This window comes from Anomalospiza imberbis, chromosome 24, assembly GCF_031753505.1.
Source record: "Anomalospiza imberbis isolate Cuckoo-Finch-1a 21T00152 chromosome 24, ASM3175350v1, whole genome shotgun sequence".
NCBI classification, from domain to species: Eukaryota; Metazoa; Chordata; class Aves; order Passeriformes; family Viduidae; genus Anomalospiza; species Anomalospiza imberbis.
In genome coordinates, this window is record NC_089704.1 from 2,860,781 (window position 1) to 2,881,972 (window position 21,192).

Consider the following 21,192-nt stretch of genomic DNA (forward strand, 5'->3'; position numbering starts at 1 on the left):
ATTTTTGAATGGGAAGAGTGAGGAGCGCCTAGAGTTTCTTATATAATGATATATGAGTGAGAGCTGGGGCTTAAAAGGAAAATAAGAAAGGTTATGGAATACTTGGTCATATTGTAAAGTTTGGCAGCACCAGGAAATATCCTCATGTGTTATTGCATAGAACAAAGCTCCTCAGGCTCCATCCATCCAAGGATGAAAGCAGGTCCAGCAGAAGCCAAACACAGTCCAGTCCCCAGTTCCCTCCTCAGAGCCTTTAAGTGGGATGTAAATTTTCTACAGCGCAGACACACTTAGATCTGGGTCTCCTTCCTCCAGCAGAAATTGCTGGTGAGAGCTGGAGCCGTTTGCCAGTTCCCATTTTCATGTGGGATCTGGCACACAGAAGGAGCAGGATTTTGTTTTCCAAAGCCACCGGAGTGTGTGAGGGGGGGAACCAGACCTTGTCCAGAGAAACAGAGACACCAAATGCTTTCTTGTAGTGATTTTGTTCCGCTTCACTCTTGGCTGAGGATGGGCCCAAAGCAAAATCCCAGCTCTGAGCAAAAGCCTGAAAGCTGAACCTGCTCCCAGCCTGCAGCAGCTGCTTATCTCAGTGATAGGAATCAAACCTGGAAACCTGGGGCTCTGCTTTGTGGCTGCACCTGCTCTTTGGAGCATGCTTGCCCTGTCCCACAGAGGTGTGTAAGCCTCGGGGGTATCCATCTGTCTCTAAATCTGAGCATTTCTGGGCTGGAAGATTTCATGCTCTGCACTGTGTAACCCCCAATCCCTCCAGTTACCTGGGAGCAAGGCAGGCATTATCCTTTAGGTTTTGCCATGGCATGAAAATCAAAGCAAGGCTTTGAGACAAAGCAGTGCCAAGCCCTGTTTTGCCATTCAAGACGTGCTAGTGTTATCCCCATTATGTGAGGAGCTGGTAGGGAGAGCTTTGAGGTCAGCATGGGTCCAGGATGCTCCCCAGCACTCAGCAGGGAGCATGCAGGATCACAGAATCATAGAATCTGCTCAGCTGGAAGGAGTCCATGGGAATCAGCGAGTCCAGCTCCTGTCCCTGCTCAGGACCATCCCCAAGAGTCACACCCTGTGCCTGAGTGTTGTCCAAACACTTCCTGAGCTCTGTCAGGCTTGGGGCTGTGACCATGTCCCTGAGGAGTCTGTTCAGTGCCCAACCACCCTCTGGGTGTCAGACTGCCCAGCCCCTGGCAGACACTCACCCCCCCGGCACAGTGTGGGCCAGTGCACTGAAGCACAGAGGAGCCAATTTGGGCTGCAAAGCCCCATCCCTCCGCCCGGCTCTGGGATGCCCAGAGCTCATGCAATGCAAATCTGCAGAAAGCAGCAGCAAAGCCCTCACTCTGACTCATTATTCCAACCACAGCAGATGCTTTGCAGTCGGACACTGCCTGTCGCCTGGCCGTGGCATGGGGCCACCAACCCCGGCGTGCCACAGCAGCCCTGCCAGCTGACGGCTCTGACAGGATGATGGGCTTTGGCACCTTCCCATGACCAGCTTGCAGTTGGCCCACAGGGCCCTCCTGGGTCCAGGGAGGCTTGCAATAACCTTTAGGCCTTGTGCCTGGCTTATTGTTGGTACTTGATGCTTCTTCTCACTCCTCTGCTGATATTTCTTGTCCCTGGCTCGTGGCTGGCTTGCAGCTGCAGTGTGCTCACCCTCATGCTGAGGGGAGAAATTACTCTACAAGCCCCCAAATTGATGTAGAGTTAATTCCTTGCTGCAATTTGCTAAAATCCTCCCTCCTCTGTGCTTTCTCTGTTAAAGATCACATGGAGTGGCTGGGTTTGGTGCCTGCTCTGTGGGAGCCAGCTGCAGTCCCTCGTAGCCTTTTGTTTTCAGATTGCCTTTTTGGAGAGATACGAAAATCCACTGAGGAATGATGGGCGAGCTCTGCTTTGTAAAGCTTCGCTCTCCATTCTTTCTGGAGTCCCTGCAAAATGTCAAATGCTCTTTTCCTGCCTCCTAAGTGCACACATTTACCCAGGTTCCTGGTATTTTGGGAACAATCACTTTTACTCACAGGCTGTGTTGGAGGCACTGGTAGAGGCTGTCCAGAGGAACTGTGGCTGCACCATCCCTGGAAATGCTCAAGGCCAGGCTGGACAGGGCTTGGAACAACCCAGGCTAGTGGAAGATGTTGAGGGGGTTGAAATGAGATGAGTTTTAAAGTCCCTTCCAACCCAAACCATTTTGGGTTTCTGTGATTCTATACCTGATTCTCAGTGCTGGTCTGGAGCACTTAGAAAACTGGAGCCTTAGATGTAGAAATTGCAAAAACTGGTGATTTTTGGTGCAGTGGCTGAGATGAGCCAGCATGGTCATCTCCATTCCCCTGCCTTTTACCCGCTGCTCTCTTTTCCGTTACTATGAGCTCAGTAGGAGATTTGGGCACTTTCACTGCAGGTTGTTGCCTGATGCAGATTCCATCCACAGTCTCCTACTGTTGGTGTCACTCGTGACTCGTGTCCCTGCAGCAAGGAGCCACACAGGGTGAAGGTGACACTCCTCCTTAATCCCCAGCCCCAGAGGCTGAGCTTGACATGGGTCAGCTTTTGTACAAAACAAGGGGAAAAAACCAAACAAGCAGCTGAAAGTTGAGCAGAACAAGGAAAGTTCAGGCTGCTCTGTAATGTCAAGGTGAGAAAGGCGATGGCATTTACGTGTGAGATATCCGGGACTCAGGATCTGGGATTAGTGTCAGCTCTTCTGTGGCAAGCTAAATTAGGAATGCAGAGGCTGTCTCTGTTTATGATACAGGGTTGTTAGGTGCTTCAGGTACTGTCATTCTTATTTAAGGATATATTTAAGGATTAACAGTAAGAAGTCCAGCATTAGCAGGAGAGAAATGAATGTTAGTGAGCTTAGGCTTGGAGGGCTTATTTTTGATCATCATCATGTGAGCTGCTTTAGGAGAGATGAGCTCCAAGATGGGGAGGGCGGGGGAGATTCTTGTATTTTTGCAGGAAAAGAAAACGTTTTGCAAGTTTGAATAGAGCTCAGAACTTAGCAACAATGATGGCTGCATAACTCCCCGGAGCCAGTGCCTTTGCTGGGCTGGGGAGCTGGCTCACAGCACCCAGCCTATTTTTAGCCTCTATTTTTTTGGTGTTTCTTTCTTCTCGTGGAGAATATGTGTGATCAAACAATGTTCACGGATTTCTTTGTTGTTTGAAATCATTCTGTGTTTTTAATTGGCAGCTTTTCTGTTTCGCCTTGATCGTGGTTGACTGCAAGTAGGTTACGTTTGCTCTGAGCTGTCTCAGGCACCTTGGGCTCGCGTGGAGAAGTTCCCTCCTGATCCTGCTCCCTCCAACTGGGTGTAGCACAAAGAATTTTTTGCTGCCAAACATTTTCTTATGTGTAAACGCCACGTTTTGCATCCCCAGGCTTTGGCTTTGATATTTGCTGCCCACAAGCACCTGGCGCTAGGGAAAAGCTGCTGAGGATTCACAGCTCTTGACATCCCAAGATTTTCTTATTTTCAAGGCTTTTCTTAGAGCAGAAATGGGTGAAAAGATTGGTTCATTTGTGCAGGGGTTAAGTCAGTTCTGATGGTTGAGATGCAGGGAGGGGGAGGTCTCACTATCCCTCCACCTCTGTTTGAAGGAGTAGCATAAAATGTATATCCCAAACTCCTGGTTTTGACATTCCCATTTAAATAATTTTAGTTCTTATCTTTAAATATTGCAGCTATCAGGTCCAGCTCATCCTTTGGGGTGAGTTGGGTGTTCTGTGGGCTGTGTTTCACCCCTCTGCACTGAGGTCTCTGCAAAATCTTGCTGGATGATAGAGTGGGCACCCCGTGACTCCAGTTCAGCACTCCTTGGGTGCCAGGGAAGAGGGTGGCCAAGCTGAAGTCAAAAATGCCCAATTTTGTGTTAAAAGTGCTTAACCAAACTGGACAACTCCTGAGTATCCACTACTTCTGTGCTTCCTGAAGCTGAAACAATTGCTATTATCCCCCATCACATTGCATGACCTACATTTGACTTGAAAGCCTCCTGCTAATAATTAGTTTGAATTTCGATTTAAAAATAAACACATTCATATTCTAGGTTTCAAAACTTGAAGAAATTAAGCCCCTGGATAGATGAAATCCCCCACCTTTCCCTCCTGGTCCCTCCTTTCCCGATTTCCACACAGGAAGGAGTGAATTGGCTGGGCTCAGTGGAGGAGGAGGGTTTGCATATAATGAGACCTCTGGGCATTTTCCTGGAAAACTGCAGGAGCCTCAGTGCTTGGAAGATTTGGGCCATCTGGATAACGAGGGTCAAAGTCGGTGTTGGCAGGGATGAGGCAGCGGGGGCAGAGGGACAGCTTGGCCTCACCAGAGGAACTGTGGAGAGCGCAGAGCAACGCTCAGAGCCTCCAGCAGAAGGCTCAACCCTTCCCTTCCCTTCCCTGGCTCTCCAATCCTTCAGCATTGTGCTGCTTCTCCTGCTCCTCGCTGTCCCTCTGCCTGCCCGGCGCTCCACAAGGAGCATTCCAGGGCATGGAGGCAGCGCTGGGTCAGCACCTGGCACTTGGCAGGGATCATCGGTCACCCACGGTCGGGTGTTAATTAGCACTTCTGGGGAGGGGAGGACTGCGCCTGGTGGAGATGGGATCTCTCCCAGAGAGGAGAGGTGCAGCTAGGCTGTGTCACACTGTCAGCTCCAGGAGATGGATGCGTGTTCCTGGCAGGGCTCGGATCCCATCCGATGGGATGCAGCCATGGCAGTGTTCCCGTAAGTGCTTTGGTGGTTGTGGCAACACCTCATCATCTGCCCTTCTCCATGCACCTCAGGGCTTTCTGTTGCTGGAGGTAGAAAACGCAGAAAGCTGTCATGGTCATAATGCTTATCCAAAATCCCAGTGTCCTCATTCAGTCATTCCATGTCCAAGCTTTCCCCTGTGTTTCTTGGCATCCGGTCTCCTTTTGTCATGGTGTGCTACCATGTGCACATGGGTGTTTTTTGTGCTTTTAAGAGAAAATGTGGAAGGTAGAACAGCCAGAGAATGTGTTTTTGGAGATGCATCCTTGCCTGGACCAGGTGCTCCCTTCCCACCAGGGTGGGAAGTGGAAGTGGAGTGGAAGGGGTGTCCACACCCACCCCTCTTGCTCTTTGTTCGGCAGCAATAGCCCAGCGGGTTGGAATTTTGGAGTGTGCTTTTATAGACAAATCTCACAGCACACATGGCTGCACCTGGGAGAAAAAGCCCGGCTTTCTGCTCAATCCAGAAATCCCCTAAAACACCGGATGGCACCATGGGGTCATTGTCATTCTGAGCTGATGATGTGTCCATGCCTTGAAGCACGACAATTCCTGGTCCTTGTAATTCCTTTATGGCAAAAAAAAAAAAAAAAAGTCTAATCAAACTTAATAGTGACAAAACCAAGTGAATTCTGTGGAAATTAGTGTGAAATCCTATAGAAATGGGGAAACAATGAAGCATCTCTGGTGGGATCCCACAGGTGAATTTTTCCACCCATGGGATGGGTTTTATACTCCGGCTGCTTCGGCAGCACTTGCCCATAAGGTGTAATCCTAAATGATGCCACTTCAGGTGCTATTTTTATTCAGGAAAATGTCAAATCCTTTCTCAGAACTTAGTGACTTGTTGTCTTGGTAATTTCTTGCAGAAACAGGATCTATAAAAATCCCCTATTTTCTTGGCACTAGGCTTTTCTTGTCTATTTTGGATGTAAATATTTTTTACAATCAGGAAAAAAAAAGGGAGGGCTGCTTTAATTCTACAAGTGGTGTAATTTTCCCCTAGAATGTTTCTTGTAGGACTGTGCACTCAGATTTATGGTCCTGGCCCAGTGTCCTTTGAAGCACAGTCCTTGTACACACAGATTGTATCTGCCCCCTTCTCTTCATGCACTGATTCCTAATCCGAATCCCAGCTCTTGGGAAGCTGGAAATCCAGTACTGAGCAGGGTTATATCCATTTTGAGTTGAGTGTGGCAGCATGGAGGGCAAACTATGCTGTTTAGTAGGGATTTTCTTCTAAATTTCCAACAAAAATGACATTTTCAACAACAAATAATCACTTTGGCAATGAATCGTTTCCATATTTTGGCAACTACGAGTCATTTGCAAATTAAAAGAATAAAATCAAAGAGTGCTCCTGACAACACCGAGATGTTCTGCACTCAGGGGAGCCTGGGGCTGGTTCTGCAGTGCTTCAGTCAGAAATCTTCTCCCCAGAGAGGCTCCTGCCTGGTGGTTTCCCAGTGAGGGTGACTGGCTCTCCCATGTCCTAGTGGGGTTGGGAGCTCTGGGCAGGCCTGGTGGACACTTTCATAGAATCAGAAAGGTTGGAAAAGACCTCTAAGGTCATTGTGTCCAAGGATTAAGCCAGCACTGCCAGATCCACCACTAAAGCATGTCCCTGAGTCCATGAAGTGGTGATGGAGGAGGAAGAGCAGAGCCTTTGCTCCCACTGCGATCGGCACTGACATCTGAGTTCACGTCTTGGGGTTTACTGCAAGAAACTTTGAGGAAGGCAGGGGGGTCATTTTGGGATATTCCTGCCACCCTCCAGGCTCCTGGGCTGCAATGCACTTTGAGTGAGATCCGAGGGAAAAGCAAGGCAAGAGCTGCACAGCCCTACTTGGGAGAGAGGGAGATGATGAACAGTGTCTTTCCAATCACAACAAGATCCCCAGAGTCCAAAAGGAGTGAGGCTTGGGCATAATAGCCAGAGCTGCCCTAATAAAACATTTACTGGGGTTTGGAGACCTGTGTGCTCCGACACGGTGCATACATATTAAATGATCAAAGTTTCCATGCCTTCGGAGGAGCCCGCTGCTAATCTAATGCAACCCTTGGGCTTTGCTCACCACTGACTCTGCATGAAAGCAAATGCCGGCTCTGTTTTCCTATTTAAAAGATTTCCGAGCTAAGCCAGGCGGGTCACAGTTCAGGAAGCAATAGGATCTGGCCTCTTCAGGGCTTCGGCAAGGCTTGTTAGGGTTGAGATGGATCCAGCTCCTTGTCTCAAGCCCTGTCTGCCACTGACTCTTGCAGGCCAGCTTGGTGTTGCCATGGTCTCACCCCCTCGTCCTCCTCCTCTTCTCCTTGCCCCTCCCTTCCCTAAATCACTCTGTCCACATCTCACTGCCCCGCTCTGCCGGCTTTTCAGCTGCCAGCCTGAGTGTTAAAATGCTGCCGTTGGATTAAAACCAAAGCAAAGGGAGAAAAAAACCCAACCCAAACAATCCCACTCCCTTCGAATTTATAAACTGAGTGCACTCGAGCTGGAATGTGCCGAGGAGGAAAAGCAAAACACAGAGCCCCCGGGGTGCTGTTTTTCAAAGTGATGAAGCCCTTTATTTGCCTGCCTCCACTTGTTTTAGCTGTGCAGGGAGGCAAGCAGGTAAAACCCTGGCTGGGTGCTGGTTCCTGGCGCTGGGCTCCCTCCGCACGGGGCCGGCTCAGACCTCTGCAAACCTCCAGCTCTCCCATCATCTGCTGCTGCTGCTGCAGAGCAAACACTTCACCTCCTGCTCATCACTGCTCCAGTGGTTTGGGACAGATGGGTTTGGTTTTCCACTTGGTTACAGCGTTTCTTTTGCTTCTCGAGCGTCTCCCATGTCTTTCATGTAATTCCTTAACTAGTTTCCATTTACCGGTGGTTGCCTTCTTTTAAGGTACTTGAATCTGTGTGATCATCAACAAATTTCTCTTTCTGTTCCTCTGATAAAAAAATTAAATCTGGACACTTTTTGAAGGCTTCCTCCCCACTCCCTTTTCTCTTCCTCCATCCCTGCTCAGTGGGGAATCAGTCTTTTTCTATAAAATGAAAATAAATAAAAATTAGAGTTCAAAGTGTGATATCTCCTCTTAAGAAGAAAAGGGGAAGAAGAAGGAAAAAAGCCCCACCATATATTCTTACAGATGTGACATCAAAATTGAAAACTATAAAGGACATGTTTTCAAAGGTTTGTACAGGGACTGAGTTGGATCAATAGGAAACAGGCAAAGTCTCTCTGGGTGCTTTGAAATCCTATCCCCAAGCCACCAAAACTGTTGTTTTAGCTGGAGTGCTGGTGTTTCTCCACCTGCCAAAGCAGCTGAATGGGGAGCAGAGGCTGCTGCGGGCCCCGTGTCACCACAGAGGGGTGGGGGTGTGCGTGGGACAAGAGAGTGACATCGAGGTTGGGGGCTGGCATCCCCTTCATCCCCTGTGTCCTTGTGTCACCTTGGCACCGGCATCCATGTCTGCCAGCAGAGGCATCTCCTTCCTTGCTCACTGCAGAGGAGGTTTTGGGTGTGATGGGAGATGGAGCAGGGAAAAAGCATGGCCATTCCCTTGGGAAGGGCAGGACAGTGCTGTGGGACATCAGCTCCTTCTGTGTCTTGGGGGTGGCCACCATCATTCGGGCAGTGGGGGTGGGCAGCAAGAGCTGCTGACTGCTGAGAGCTGCCGTGGCTGGGGAGGGGCTGCATCAGGGCAAGGCTGAGTGTGGGGTCACCTCTGGCTCCCCACCCAGCCTGGAATCGGGTTGGGAAAAGCCCCGTGGTGCCGTGGAGCTGCAGTCTGCTCTGGGGCCTCCGCCGGCAGTGCAGGAGCAGGTGGGCAGTCCTGCGGGGTGGCAGATGGATTAGCAGCTCACTGTTGCCCAGGTAACTGCCTTTCCTCCCCTGAATCCTGATTGTTTGGTTTCTCACCATACGCCCTGGGGCCCTGCGACTCATTCCATCCTTCCCAAACCCACTGGTGCCGTGGCACAGCAGGCTCCCAGCTCAGCTCCCTCCCTCCCCAAAGGGCTTTTTACCCTGTGGGCACAGTGGAGACTGAGCCATCGTGTCCTGGGACCCTCTGAACAAGCCACCGTGGGGCTTGGAGCAGCCAGGATGTTTCCCAGGGGTCTCATCCAGTGGCTCTGCATAAAGGGTCCAGTGTGCTGGTGGTTGTTTCCTGCAGGCAAAGGCTGTTGGACTCGATCAGCAGAAGTTTGATTGCATTAATAGAAATTACAGGAGTTTCCAAATGCGCGTGAAACCCCTTGGCTGCCCCAGGATAGAGGGAGCAGGGTCAGGGTGAGGCAGTCGGGTGCAAACCCAGCTCAGCTGCAGGTTTGGGTGTATTCAAGGTCAGCAGAGCATCTCTGCTGCTGGCAAATACCTGTGGGAACAGGGACCTGTTTAGCCTGGAGAAGAGGAGGCTCTGAGGTGACCTTATCACTCTCTACAACTTCCTGAAGGGAGGCTGTAGACAGGTGGGGTCGGTCTCTTCCACCGGGCAGCACTGACAGGACAAGAGGACACAGCCTCAAGCTACGTCAGGGAAGGTACAGGTTGGATATTACGAAAAAAAATTTCACCGATAAAATAATGAAGTACTGGAATTGTCTTCCCAGGGAGGTGGTGGAGTCACCATCTCTGGATGTGTTTAAAAAAAGACTGGACATGCCACTTGGTGCTATAGTCTAGTTGAGGTGTTAGGGCATAGGTTGGACTTGATGATCTTAGAGGCGTCTTCCAACCTCATTATTCTGTGATTCTGTGACCAGCCCTGCACTATCCAAGCCTGGATTGTGCATCTCTGTTTTCTAGGGAAGCTCATAACAGCCAGGAAAGTGTCCCACAGCTCCCAGCAAGTAAAATCTCCCCCCTGCTCTAGGCAGGTGACTTGCACAGGCACAGGAGGCTTTAGGAGGTTGAGTGATGTTTCAGACAGCAGTTTTTCATCTGTCACTTCGTCTCCTCCTGCACCTTCCCTGAGTTATCCTCAGCACAAACTCCTTTTCCAAAGATTTTCTCCAACAAAACTCTCTCACCCCATCACTTCCCTCAGTGCTCATGGAGCATCCTGGCTGTCTAATGTGGAATACAAATGTCTGGAGCCCATGGCTGTGACATCCACGTGCTTTCAGGGACAGCACAGACACCTGCCTGATGCAATCGATTATTTCTTTTGGGGAGGAGGAGCTGCAATTAATCTCTGCTTGTCTTTAGTGCTTTTTGTTGTCTTTCTGGCTGTTGAACTGCTTGTGTGGAAGGAAAGATGCACATTTAATGGTGGAAGCCTTGTCTGGGGAGGAGGCACCAGAAAACTGTTGTCTTCTGGGATGTTCCTGTTGTCCGATGTGTCTCTGGTGACTGAAGAGGGAGATTTCCTGGTTTGCAGATGGTTTGGCCCACAGGGTGGGCTTGAGCCCGATGATGTGCTGAAGTTTTGAGGCTGATTGTCTCACTGTGAATCCCTGGCTCCTGCTTCATCACCTTGGATTAATTACAGTACAATGCAGTATACATTTATATGGTGTCTGCACAAGTGTCTCAGGGCTTCTGCAATCTGAAAAATCTAATTAAGGTGCAGCCTCCAACATGAATGCTTATCACCGGGATGCGTGCAGCCAGCCGGGGGCAGCTGCCTCCCCGCCTCAACCCCGAGCAGGATCCACACTCTCCTGGCATTATTAATTACTCAAAGCTTGGTGTCCGAGACAAGATCGATACCGCGGCTCTGCAGAGAGAGGAGACTCTGAGTGAGTGTGAGGGAGCTGGAGATAACCATCAGCCAGAAACGCCTGTTCCTGGCCTGGGAGGAGGAGGAGGAGGAGGTGGAGGAGGAGGAGGAGTCTCTTTGCTGAGATGAGCACGTGTTTCCCAGTGACTTTGATGCTGGGATGTTACTCACTGATGGAGAAAAACATGGTTGATATTGAATCTTGGCCTGGGGAAGGTCGTGCCTTGGGGGTTGGACTGGTGATGGACACAGCAGCATTACTGCAAAACTTATTGGGCATTTTTATTTTGTCTCAGGAGAGGCAGCAGCTGTTGGGAACGCCCTGAAGGGAGGGAGGGAGCACCACAAGTGTGATGAGGATGTAAATAACCAGGGGAAAAGGGAGAGGAAATGTGAAGTGGCCCTTTAAATATGAGCCTCCAGAGCCCAGAGCCCAACTAGCTTTCCCTCAAGTATTCAAATGAGATTGCAGCATCAGATTGGTATGCATTAGGCTGGTCTCAATGAAAATTAACATGTAATTGCTTCAAATGAAGTAAGTGAGGAGGTAATCTGTTCTTAAATTGGATTCGCAGGATTTTGTGGTACCATAATGCAGCTGTGAAATGAAATATATTTTAAGGATGATGTCCTCAAGGGGAGAGGGAAGGATGGGGGGTGTCTTTACTGGGAAGGGTCCTTTCCCTCACTCCCTCTTTTGTTTCTGGTCTCATTAGTGCTATTTTATAAGTGAGGAAAGGGCTTTGGTGCCATGGCATGGCTGGAGAAGGTCCCATTGCTTTGGCTCCATCATGTTTCCTTCCTTGACATCCCTCCTGCCCCTCCCTTCCATTTCCTCTGGTTTGCCACTTGCCTTGCTATGTCAAAGCCTCTCCAGCCTCTTCTATCAGTCACAAACAAGTCCCCACCCCACTGTGATGCGTCATGAGACGAGCACTTGAACTTTGTTTATGTAGCAAACCACCTTCTGGTTAGGTAGTGGGAGAAGATCTGGCTCTGTGAGAAGCCGTGCAGGTTCTTGTTAGGGAGCTGTGTTCTCTGAGGAGAAACATCAGAGCAAGAGGCACAATTTAGCTTTTTCTCTCAGCTACTTGTGCTCTTCTGCCAAAGAAGAATCACCCTGTGACGCAGCACAGCACTGCAAGGCTTCAGGATTAATCTCCAAAGGCTTGGGATGCCCCACTCCTCCTACTCAGCCTTGAGTTGCCGGGACCACCTCTCTATTTTAATTTTAAGGATTTTCTGCTTGTCCTTGTTCTGTCTCTCCCCATCTCTCCCCATCTGGCAGCAGAAGCATGACGAGCTCAGGCGTCATGGTGAAGATGCAATTAGGAGTGTGAGGGAGAGCTGGTGTAGGAAGGTGATGTGGTAACCTGCAATTATTGCCAGGCTAGAATTATAGAGATGGCATAGTATATATAGATAGAGAATATATAGATAGAGAATATATAGATAGAGAATAGATAGATGGATATATATAGATATGGTATATATATGTACAATAGCAGCATATTTTTGCTACATGAAGTCGTGACTGCCCCACCCCTGGGAGTGTCCAAGGCCAGGTTGGATGGAGCTTGGAGGAACCTGCTTGAGCAGAAGGTGTCCCAGCCCACGGCAGGGGATTGAACAGGATGATCTTTAAGGTTCTCTCCAATCCAAACCATTCCATGATTCTACATAGACCCAGCAGAAGGCAGTGACAGTGCAAGCTCCCCCAGCTCCCCAGAGCACCTCTGCCAATGCCTTGAAAATCTAATTCCTATCTTGTGCCCTTCCCTGGGCAGGTTTCCCTGTGTTGTCCCCTTCAGTGCCCCGCAGCCCACTGTTTGCAGCACCTCTCCTTCCCTCTTGCCTCCTGCTCCTCCTCACAGAGCCCCTGGACTCGCAGCATCCTCCAGCAGCCTCCCATTCCCTCCTCCATCTCTCTCTGCAGTCCTGGCAGAAAGCATTCACCCCTCACCGTTCCTGTTTTGTGCCTCAACTTCTGAGGAAAAGCCACTTCAGTGATAATTTCCCACTTGTGATAAGTTAAGTGCATCGCTTCCATTGGAATACATTTTCAGTGCAGTTAAGCTCAGCAGTCCCTTGCCTCTGTGCGTAGTTAAACGCGCTCCTTTGCAGCCCGTTGGGGTGGATGGCATCGCTTTATTCCAGGGCCATTAGTGTCACTTGGCAAAGCAGAACCAGGATTTATTCTGGGGCACAGTTTGTAATTGGGCGAGTTCAGCGTCGGGGATCGGCACTGGCTGCTGGGAGTGCAGCCTGCAGGAGAAGAGCAGGAGCTGCCAGGGGGCTGAAGGATGGGGAGCTGGGGTGACTTGAGTGGCTCAGCCCGGGACTAGTAGGTGGTAAAGAAGCATTTTTTCTAGAGAGAAGTGCAGAGCAAGGAGAGAGATCCTTGTTCATTTGGAGGCAGAGAGAGAAAACAACTTCTCCACATGTCCTCAGATGAGGAGACCTTGTTTTCTAGAGTTTACACTGCTCCGTAACGTTTGAGGGGAGAGGATGAGATAATTTTCTTCTTGTGGCATTTTCTACACCTCTATTTGAAGCTGCCAGAGCCTGGTCCTGGACTGGGCTGATGGAGTGAGGATCCTTCCGTAGGCAGTCCTGGAAGACTGCCAGGGGAGGAGTGGCTTTCAATGAGCGCTGTTTGCCTGCTGGCATCCAGGAGCCTCCTGTTCATTACTTGGGCTTGGGGGATGCAAAAAAGGAGAAAACCCTGAGGAATAACTGTCCCACAGCTCAGCACAGGATCCCACCTATGGGTTCCCTGGTGGTACCCATGTCATTTGTAAATGTCATTACCCGTGTCATTGACACCGGCCGCGTCCCCACACAGCTGCCCACAGGTATTTTGGTGCTGGTGTCACCCGTGCCCGGTGCCATTAGCACTTCTGGACGGGAACCCAAGAAGATGGGCCAGGAGCACACTCCAGTGGTGCCCCTTGGAGCCAGCCACAGCCGGGGTTAGGGACATGCTTCCTGCCGCGCGCTGCGAGCCGCTGCCCTCATTGATGTTTTGTGGCACGCTCCGAGATGCCGAGATGGAAGATGCTATAGATGTGCTGAGCTCTGTTGTTAGCAGAGACAATAGGAGGATAAACAGAAAGGCTGGATGAGCCGAGCACGGGACTTGGAAAGGTGCTGGTGCACTGCTGCATTGCAGAGAGATAAAGACTTTTCCAGACGAGCCGTCCCTGCCGGCTGCATCGCGATCTGCCCACTCTGCACCAGCCCTTGGGGCCGGCACAGGGATCTCCCAGGACTGTCAGGATGTACACAGAGGTGTTCATGGAATCAGTGCCTGCTCCCCACCGTGCCTGATGCTCAGTCAGCAGGAGCTCCAGCTCTTTTTGCAGCTCTTCTTCCCTTCCCAGTCCGGTTTCCTCCTGTTTCCTTGGCATGTGCCAATAACCGTGTCTAAGGCAGCACACTGGGAGTTGTTTGCAGCTCTGCAAATCCCGGGCAGTGAACCAAGGCGGATCTTTTTGAGCCCAGTATTATTATTAATGTAATTAGTGTGAATCATTTGCATGTATAAACTTTCAATTGAGGAGATCAGGTACTTTATAAACATGAGTTAACTCACACTCCCTGGCAAGGAGGTGCCAGATATCTTTAAAGCCTTGCAGAGGGCAGGAATGAAGGGCAGGAACTTGCATGAGCCAGTGGGAAAGGCAAGACCTCCCAGTCTAGGGCCCTGACTCCCTCTGCAACAACCAACAAGGAACTGTCTGGGGAGGGAGGAGAGGGGGAAGCACAAAGGGGTTTTATTTTCCACTTCTGAGCATTCCTTTTGACCAGCTCAGTGTTATTTTGAAGAGGCGCTGGGGTGGCAGCTGATCCAAGGGTACGTCCTCACCCCGCAGCCTTTGGAGAGGCTCTGGCTGCTGCAGGGGGGACGGGAGGAATGCGCCAGCCCCAGCAGGGACCCCCCTTTCCTGCCAGACCCCACTGCTGAGTTAATCATTGGGTCAGTTCCTGCCTGACAGGAACCAGGCTCCCCATGCTGGGAAGAGGTTTCTTGCTCCTGTGAGCCACTCTGTGCTGTGAAAACCTCCTCGGGCTGTGTCTTTGGTGGTGTCACATCAGTGGGAGCTCCAGGGATGCCCTCCAGCCAAACTCACAGTGAGGGTGAGGATGACTGGGCTGGTCCTGAGGAGCAGGTGAGGACGGGAATGCCAAGAACCTGATCACAGCCACTCACCCCAGCAGGGCTGAGCCTCCAGCCCCCATTAGAGTCCCTGACTGAGCACTGGGGGCTTTCAGCAGTACCAAACCTACAGACATTTTAATCCAACAATTCAACTTCCACTGTGAATGTCTCCTGCAAAGAGCCTGTGACCGGCACATCCAACCTTGCCATCCAAGCTCCATGGCCTGAGCTGGGAGTCCCTGCTCCAGCAGAATGGGATTATTGCTGGAGGAGCACACGCTGTTCCCCACGTGTGTGGGTGCACACACACTCTCAGTGTGTGCTGTGTGGGGTTGGTGTGCTGGGCAGCACTGGCTGGCCCTGTGGATGTGAGCAGACGGTGCTGCAGGGAGGGTGTGTGAGCAAATGCAGGCTGGGTGTGCATGGAAAGGGAGCAGATGCTGTAAATCCTGCTGGAGAAGGGCTGGACTGGGAAAAATTGCTGGTGCGTGACTTCGCCCAATGCAGCAAAGAGAGCGAAACCAGACTGGGCTGTAACAATGAGAGATTTGGCTCGATATTTATTAGTTAAAAAGCTTCCAGACCATGTTCTATGTGATAGCCACACCTCAGGCTGTCCATGGCATGGGCATGCCAGCCTTACAGGATCGTGAGCAGTGCCTGTCCCAAGGAGCGTGACACAATCTGGCCCCCGCTTTCCTTTTGCTCAGGAATTGATGGCCAAAATTCTCTTCTAAACATCATGGGAAAGTGTGTAAGACTGTGCCTGACTGGGATTGAGTTGTTCACAGCCCGGCCTTTAATTAATCCTAATAAATAACAATAAAATGTGATAATCACAGAAATAAATCTGAAGATGTGGAGCTCTGCCTCCGGCGGCAGGCTGGTTTAGTTGATCATTTATAGCTCGGCTGATGGTGCAGAGGCTGGAAGGTGATGTCTGGGACAGGAGAAGCAGGGGACAAGGCAGGCCCAGAGCATCCTGTCATCTTACCCAGCCTCAGAGGGAGCATCTGCACCCAATTTTAAGATAAACCCCAAACTTATTCCTGATCTCCAGCTTGTTTTAGCTCATAGCAGAGACAAAACATTGCTGGTGTGGGATTGATTAAAAGTCCGGAAGTGTGTGGGAATGGCTGAGTTAGACTGGGAAGAAAATAAAGACATCTGGGGATGCTTGATGGTGAGTGCGGCACCCAGGGTCATGGTTTAGGGGTGGGCTTGGCAGTGCTGGATCAATGCTTGGACTCAATGTCTTAAAGGATTCGGGTCAATGCCATTGTGAAATTCCATCAAGTGGCCAGGATTTAGGAAGGTGGTTTCTCTAGGGTAGGCATGTCATGAAAATTAGGGGGTGATGGGAGGAGAACTGAGCCTGGGGAGGGTCAGTCTGGTCACAGCCCAGGCTGGGCCTCCATATTTGCTGGGGTGAACCAGGCTTAGCCCCATTCTGCCTCCCCATGATGGAGCTTGTACCTTGATAATTGCAATGAAAGCAGCAATCAGGTTGGTAATTTTGCTGAGCTCTTTTCAGTTCTAATTAACATTATTCATTTCTTGTGTGTCCTGCTGGGTTGAGACAATCTGTGCTCTCCAGCCCAGCCCTCTGGAACACCAGCAATCTGCATAAGAGGCAACAAAAAAGTGTTGTGTGCCAATTACTACACTTCAGTAATTAAAAACCTCCTTCCCCCCACTGCCTGCCCACCTCCTCTCATGTCATTTTTTTGTGTGCAAACTCGAGAAAGCAAAGAGAGAAATTCAGGAGGGCACGTCACTGCTGATGTGTGCCATCTGTGTCTGCTCTGGAGTCGTAGGGAGGTGCAAGGGGCTGGATCAGCACGGGTGGGATCAGTGGTCAGGGAACTCAGCATCAGCACCCTGCTGCTTGTTTATTCCTGGTACTTGTTTATGAGGCTGTTTTGTCCCCACTGATGGCTTTGTTGGCATTTCCAGCCTGGCTCGTCTTTGTGCACGCTGGCAGAATCCTTGTGCTGTTGCTTTCCCTCTTCCGATTTGTCTTTGAGTGCTGTCCTTGCAGCCAGGTGGGCTGTTGGCTGCACCTGTAGGGCCCTTTGGATGCATGAGCTCAACCCTCAGGCTGTGGAAATGTTTGGGAATACCACTCTGGGGGAGAGTGGCCAGTCCTAATGGACCAACTTGATAGAACAGGGTGGATAACAAAGCCCGGAAATTTTGGCTGTGGGAGATGTTGACAGATTGGGAAGGGACAGCACCAGCCTGTATTCCTTTGCACCCACCACATGCCATTAATTGGGGAGTGCAGGGCAAGGGATGAGCAGGTAGGTTGGGACAGGTGGGGAGGACGGAGATTCACAGCTCTCACCTTTGCTCAGTGTGTGTAACTGTCTAAAATGCCCAAATTTGTGCTCATTTTGAGGTGCCCTCGGAAGCCACAGGGAGCAGAGGGTCTGGTGCAGCATGAGGAGCTGCATCTCCCTATAAACCATCCCTTCCTGCCCCAGGATGATGTAGCAGTGGTGAGTTAGGCAGTGTTCCCCTCTCCCAGAGGAGAAACCCCGAGGTCTGGGACTCTGGGTTTGTTGGGAAAGAAACAGCAGAGAAAGGCAGCAGTATCAAGCAGCATCATCTTTACCTTGTGCTGGCACACAGCGGTATTTCATCTTGCTGGAGGAGAGGTCCTTGCTGTCTGAGCAGGAGTGGAACAAGAATTAGGGATCTTGAGAAAGAAAATTACCTCATCTGTGCTTAATTGTTTTTAGATCATCTTTTTGGAGGCAAGCACTGCTTTCTGGCACCCCAAGGACCTCTCCCTCCCCTCCTTCCCTGGCACACCATGGGATGAGAGGGAAACTGAGGGCTTCCAGTGAGGTGGAAGAGGAATCCCAGGTCTTTGCACTTTGCCAGGAGCAGGGTGGGCAGAGGGGAGGCTGTGGGCTTGGCAGTGGCTTTGCTCTCCACCTGTGCCTGGAGCGTGGCTTCCTGGCCAAAGCCAAGCTGCCTTTGTGTGGGAGAAGAGGCTCCCCATCCCTGCGCCGGGCTGTTGGAGAGAGGAGCTGCTGGAGGAGGGAAGGAGGAGCAGATGGAGGGGCTGGAAGAGCATCGGGTCGCTGTGACGAGCCTCGGCCACGGGGACCCCGACCGGTGCTTGTGTGAGGAGGAGCAGGAGGAGCAGAGTGCTTGGAAGCAGCTCAGGAAGGACCACAACTGCCAATCCCTAAATAGCCCAGTGCATCCAGAGGTCAAAGCTCTTTCCCAGGAGCAGTGCTGTGCTTTATTATACATATATATATATATATATATATATATATATATATATATATGTTGGCTCAGGAGCTTTAAGAGGCAGGGAAGAATATTAAGTAACAGCTTGAAGCTTGCCGATCCCAGGGACAGGGAAGCATGTCTGGATGATAAGGAGAGATTGTGCCCGGGTGCTGTGAAGGGCGAAAGCACTTATTTCACTGTTGCCTCATGCGTTACCTGAGCCCCACTGCTTTTCAAAAGCTCTTAAATGCCCATATGATAGAGGGAATGCTTGGATTGCACACTGTCTGGCTCCATTATTATCCAAGGATCTCCAAGCTGATGCATTTCATAAAGAAAACTGGCCTGGAGAAGGAGAGAGGAAATATATATTTTTAGTTCAGCCTGCTTACAGTTCCTCAAGGTAACATCTGCAGAGGGGATTGGTTGAGAAATTCAAGTAATGTCTGGTTACTCATCACCCAGCCCTGGACACATCTGTGTTTGTGCAGAGCCACCACCACAGGAGCCTATTTCATGGTACCAGAGCCAAACACCAAAAAAAACCACTTCATTTTATTCGTGCCCCACAGGTCTGAGCTAGCAGCAGAGCTGAGATTTGGAGTTCAATAGACTAAACCCATCCTCTGGGAAGAAATCTCCAGTTTAATTCAACTTGTGCAACTAAACTCTCAGGCCTTTTACTCAAGTTGTAATGCAGCTGAGAGCAAGAGCCAAGTTCTTGGTGTTCAGCCCAGACTGAATCTATTGCCTTTTTTAATGTAGATCATAAAAATCTGCTCAGATTTAATTTATTATTATCGTAATATCATTATGGAACAGTAGTAAAATTGTTTAATTTATTGTCTGTTTTTCACACCAGGGAGGGAGGATGGAGCAGGAGTTGGGTACTGGCAAATCAGGGGTGTCCTGTGCTGCAGACAACACATCTCCTCTGTCACCCCCAACCAAAATTTGTGTGTTGAGGCTGGGTGGGTTATTTTGGCTTCTCCTGTAATTGCTGGGGCCAAAGAAGTTCCAAAAAGAGGCTGAATGAAATGAGGCAACTTGTCCCCTGTGTCTTCCCTGACATCAGGAATGGACACAGGAAGAGAAGTCTTCCATCACAGAGTCATTAGAGTTGGAAAAGCCTCTAAGATCAGTCCAACCATTCCCTGTACTGCCAGGTCCCCCACTAACCCATGTCCCCAAGTGCCACATCCATGTGGCTTTTAAATCCCTCCAGTGCCTCCAGCACTGCACTGGGCAGCCTGTAGCAGGGCTTGACCACCCTTTCAGTGAAGAAATATTCTCTAATATTCAATCTAAACCTTCCCTGGTGCAACTTGAGGCCATTTCCTCTTGTCCTATCACTTGTTACCTTGGAGAAAATGTGACTCCCCACCCAAAGGAGGCGAAAGGGACAGCTCACCCAGAGGAAGGACACACTTCCTAAAGTGTCCAGGACAAGTCCACGTGCCACAGATACACTCACCCTTGCCATTACCTCCCCTCTCAGTGCAGTCTGGCACATGTAAGCCCATGTAAGTCCCTTACATTCCTTGAAGTCACCCTGAGTGAGATGTCCCAGAAGCTTCCAGGCTCCCTCTCGGTGCCTCTGAAGTTAATTTGCATCCCACCCACTGCACAAAGTAATGAAGTAATTTGGGGAAGAATATAAACAGTGGATCTTAGGCTGAGTGGTTTTATGCAGGGACATTATGCTCTGGAGCATCCAGCAAAGCGTGGCTAAATCCCGATGGCTCCGTAATCCCAAAATTTCTCAGAGAGAAGCAGGGGTTTAGCTGGCTGTGGGGGCTGCAGGTTTCTGCTGTTTAGAGAAGGTCTTGATGCTTTTCTTGTGGCAATAGGAGGATTCAAACCTGGCTTGGGAACATGGGGATGGGGGGTTACAGGGCTGGCAGAAACTTTTGGGAGGAGCTAGACTGATCCCAGGTAATGTTCACAGGAAAATAATCTCCTTCAGGATCAAAATAATTTCTAGGTTTGCACTGTGTTGTCTCCAGGGGGAAGTCAGGTGCTTATTTAGGCTGAATATAGAGGATTTCTGCCTCCAAAGCATCCCTGGATAAATGAAATGCTCAGCTCAGGTGAGGTGCACAAGTGAGGGAAGTGCAGCGGTGCAGGTGATGGGTACAGAAGGAAAAGTTGACAGAGGGGACAAATGGTTGGATGCTCAAGGTTTCTCTTTAGAGGCGTGTGTCAGAGCTGGCTTTCTCCAAAGATAAATTTTCCTCGCTCCTTTGTGACGCAGCACAAGCTTTCCCAGCACCACTTTGCATCTCTTTGTGTGGCTGCAGGTATGTGAAGGTCTGCAGAGAGAATGACAGGTGATGGATTTGGGCAGGGAGTAACAACCTGCACCTCCAAAAAAAAGTGTGGACTTGGGATGGAGGTTTGGACTCAGCTCTCTTTGTCTGGGAGTTTGAAAAAGAATAAATTGGAATGGAGGAGTGAAAGGGTGGTACTGGGTGGCTCTGACCTCCCTGCATCTGAAAACTCTGTGAAGCTGTTGGTCAAATCTCTGGACCCGCCAGTTTAGATGGATGTTGGTGCCCTGAGCACCACAGGGGAAGCGCTGACCTTGTCCTCTTTGGACACTGAAAGCGCTTGGTCTCTGAAAGTGCTGCTGACAGCAAAGCTAAAAATAGTTCCAGGAGGACCAGGAGGGCTGGAAGGGAGGGAGGGAGGGAGAGCGCCCAAGAGCAGCACACTGATGGGTCACCTCTCTGCCTCTCCCCAGGTGCTCCGTGGACAACCGGGTGACCCGAGTGGCCTGGCTGAACCGCAGCAGCATCCTCTATGCCGGCAATGACAAGTGGTGCTTGGACCCTCGGGTGGTGCTCCTGGCCAACACCAAAACCCAGTACAGCATCCAGATCCAGGATGTGGACGTGTATGATGAGGGCCCCTACACCTGCTCCGTGCAGACAGACAATCACCCCAAGACATCGCGCGTCCATCTCATTGTGCAAGGTAAGAAGAAGAGAGTTTGTAGAGGGCTTGGGCTTGGGACTTTGCTTCCTGTTCCTTTTGCCCTGATGTCTTCTCCTCTCATTGCTCCTATGTTCAACATTTGACACAGCTTGGTGCAGAAGTAGAGGCTGATCCATAAGCTTGGATTGTCCCAAGCTGGGTAATGACTTTTACAGAATCAGAGAACTTGCTGAGTTCTCTGGACCCGCAAGGATCCACAAGGATCATGGAGTCCAGCTCCTGGCACTGCACAGCACTATCCCCAAAGGTCACACCATGTGTCTGAGGGTATTCTCCAAATGCTTCTTGAACTTTGTCAGGCTTG

The 21,192-nt window shown here is 50.3% G+C and overlaps 1 protein-coding gene across 8 annotated transcripts in view; it reads left to right on the forward strand.

Annotated features, from left to right (window-relative positions):
• The window catches only part of LOC137462053 (protein CEPU-1), a 357,852-nt gene that overhangs the window by 287,475 nt on the left and 49,185 nt on the right, over positions 1-21,192 (forward strand). For all 8 annotated transcript variants that reach the window (XM_068172041.1, XM_068172044.1, XM_068172043.1 and 5 more), the window contains one exon: positions 20,635-20,867. In XM_068172041.1, the coding sequence (XP_068028142.1) occupies positions 20,635-20,867 (233 nt within the window). The remainder of the gene's footprint in view (positions 1-20,634; positions 20,868-21,192) is intronic.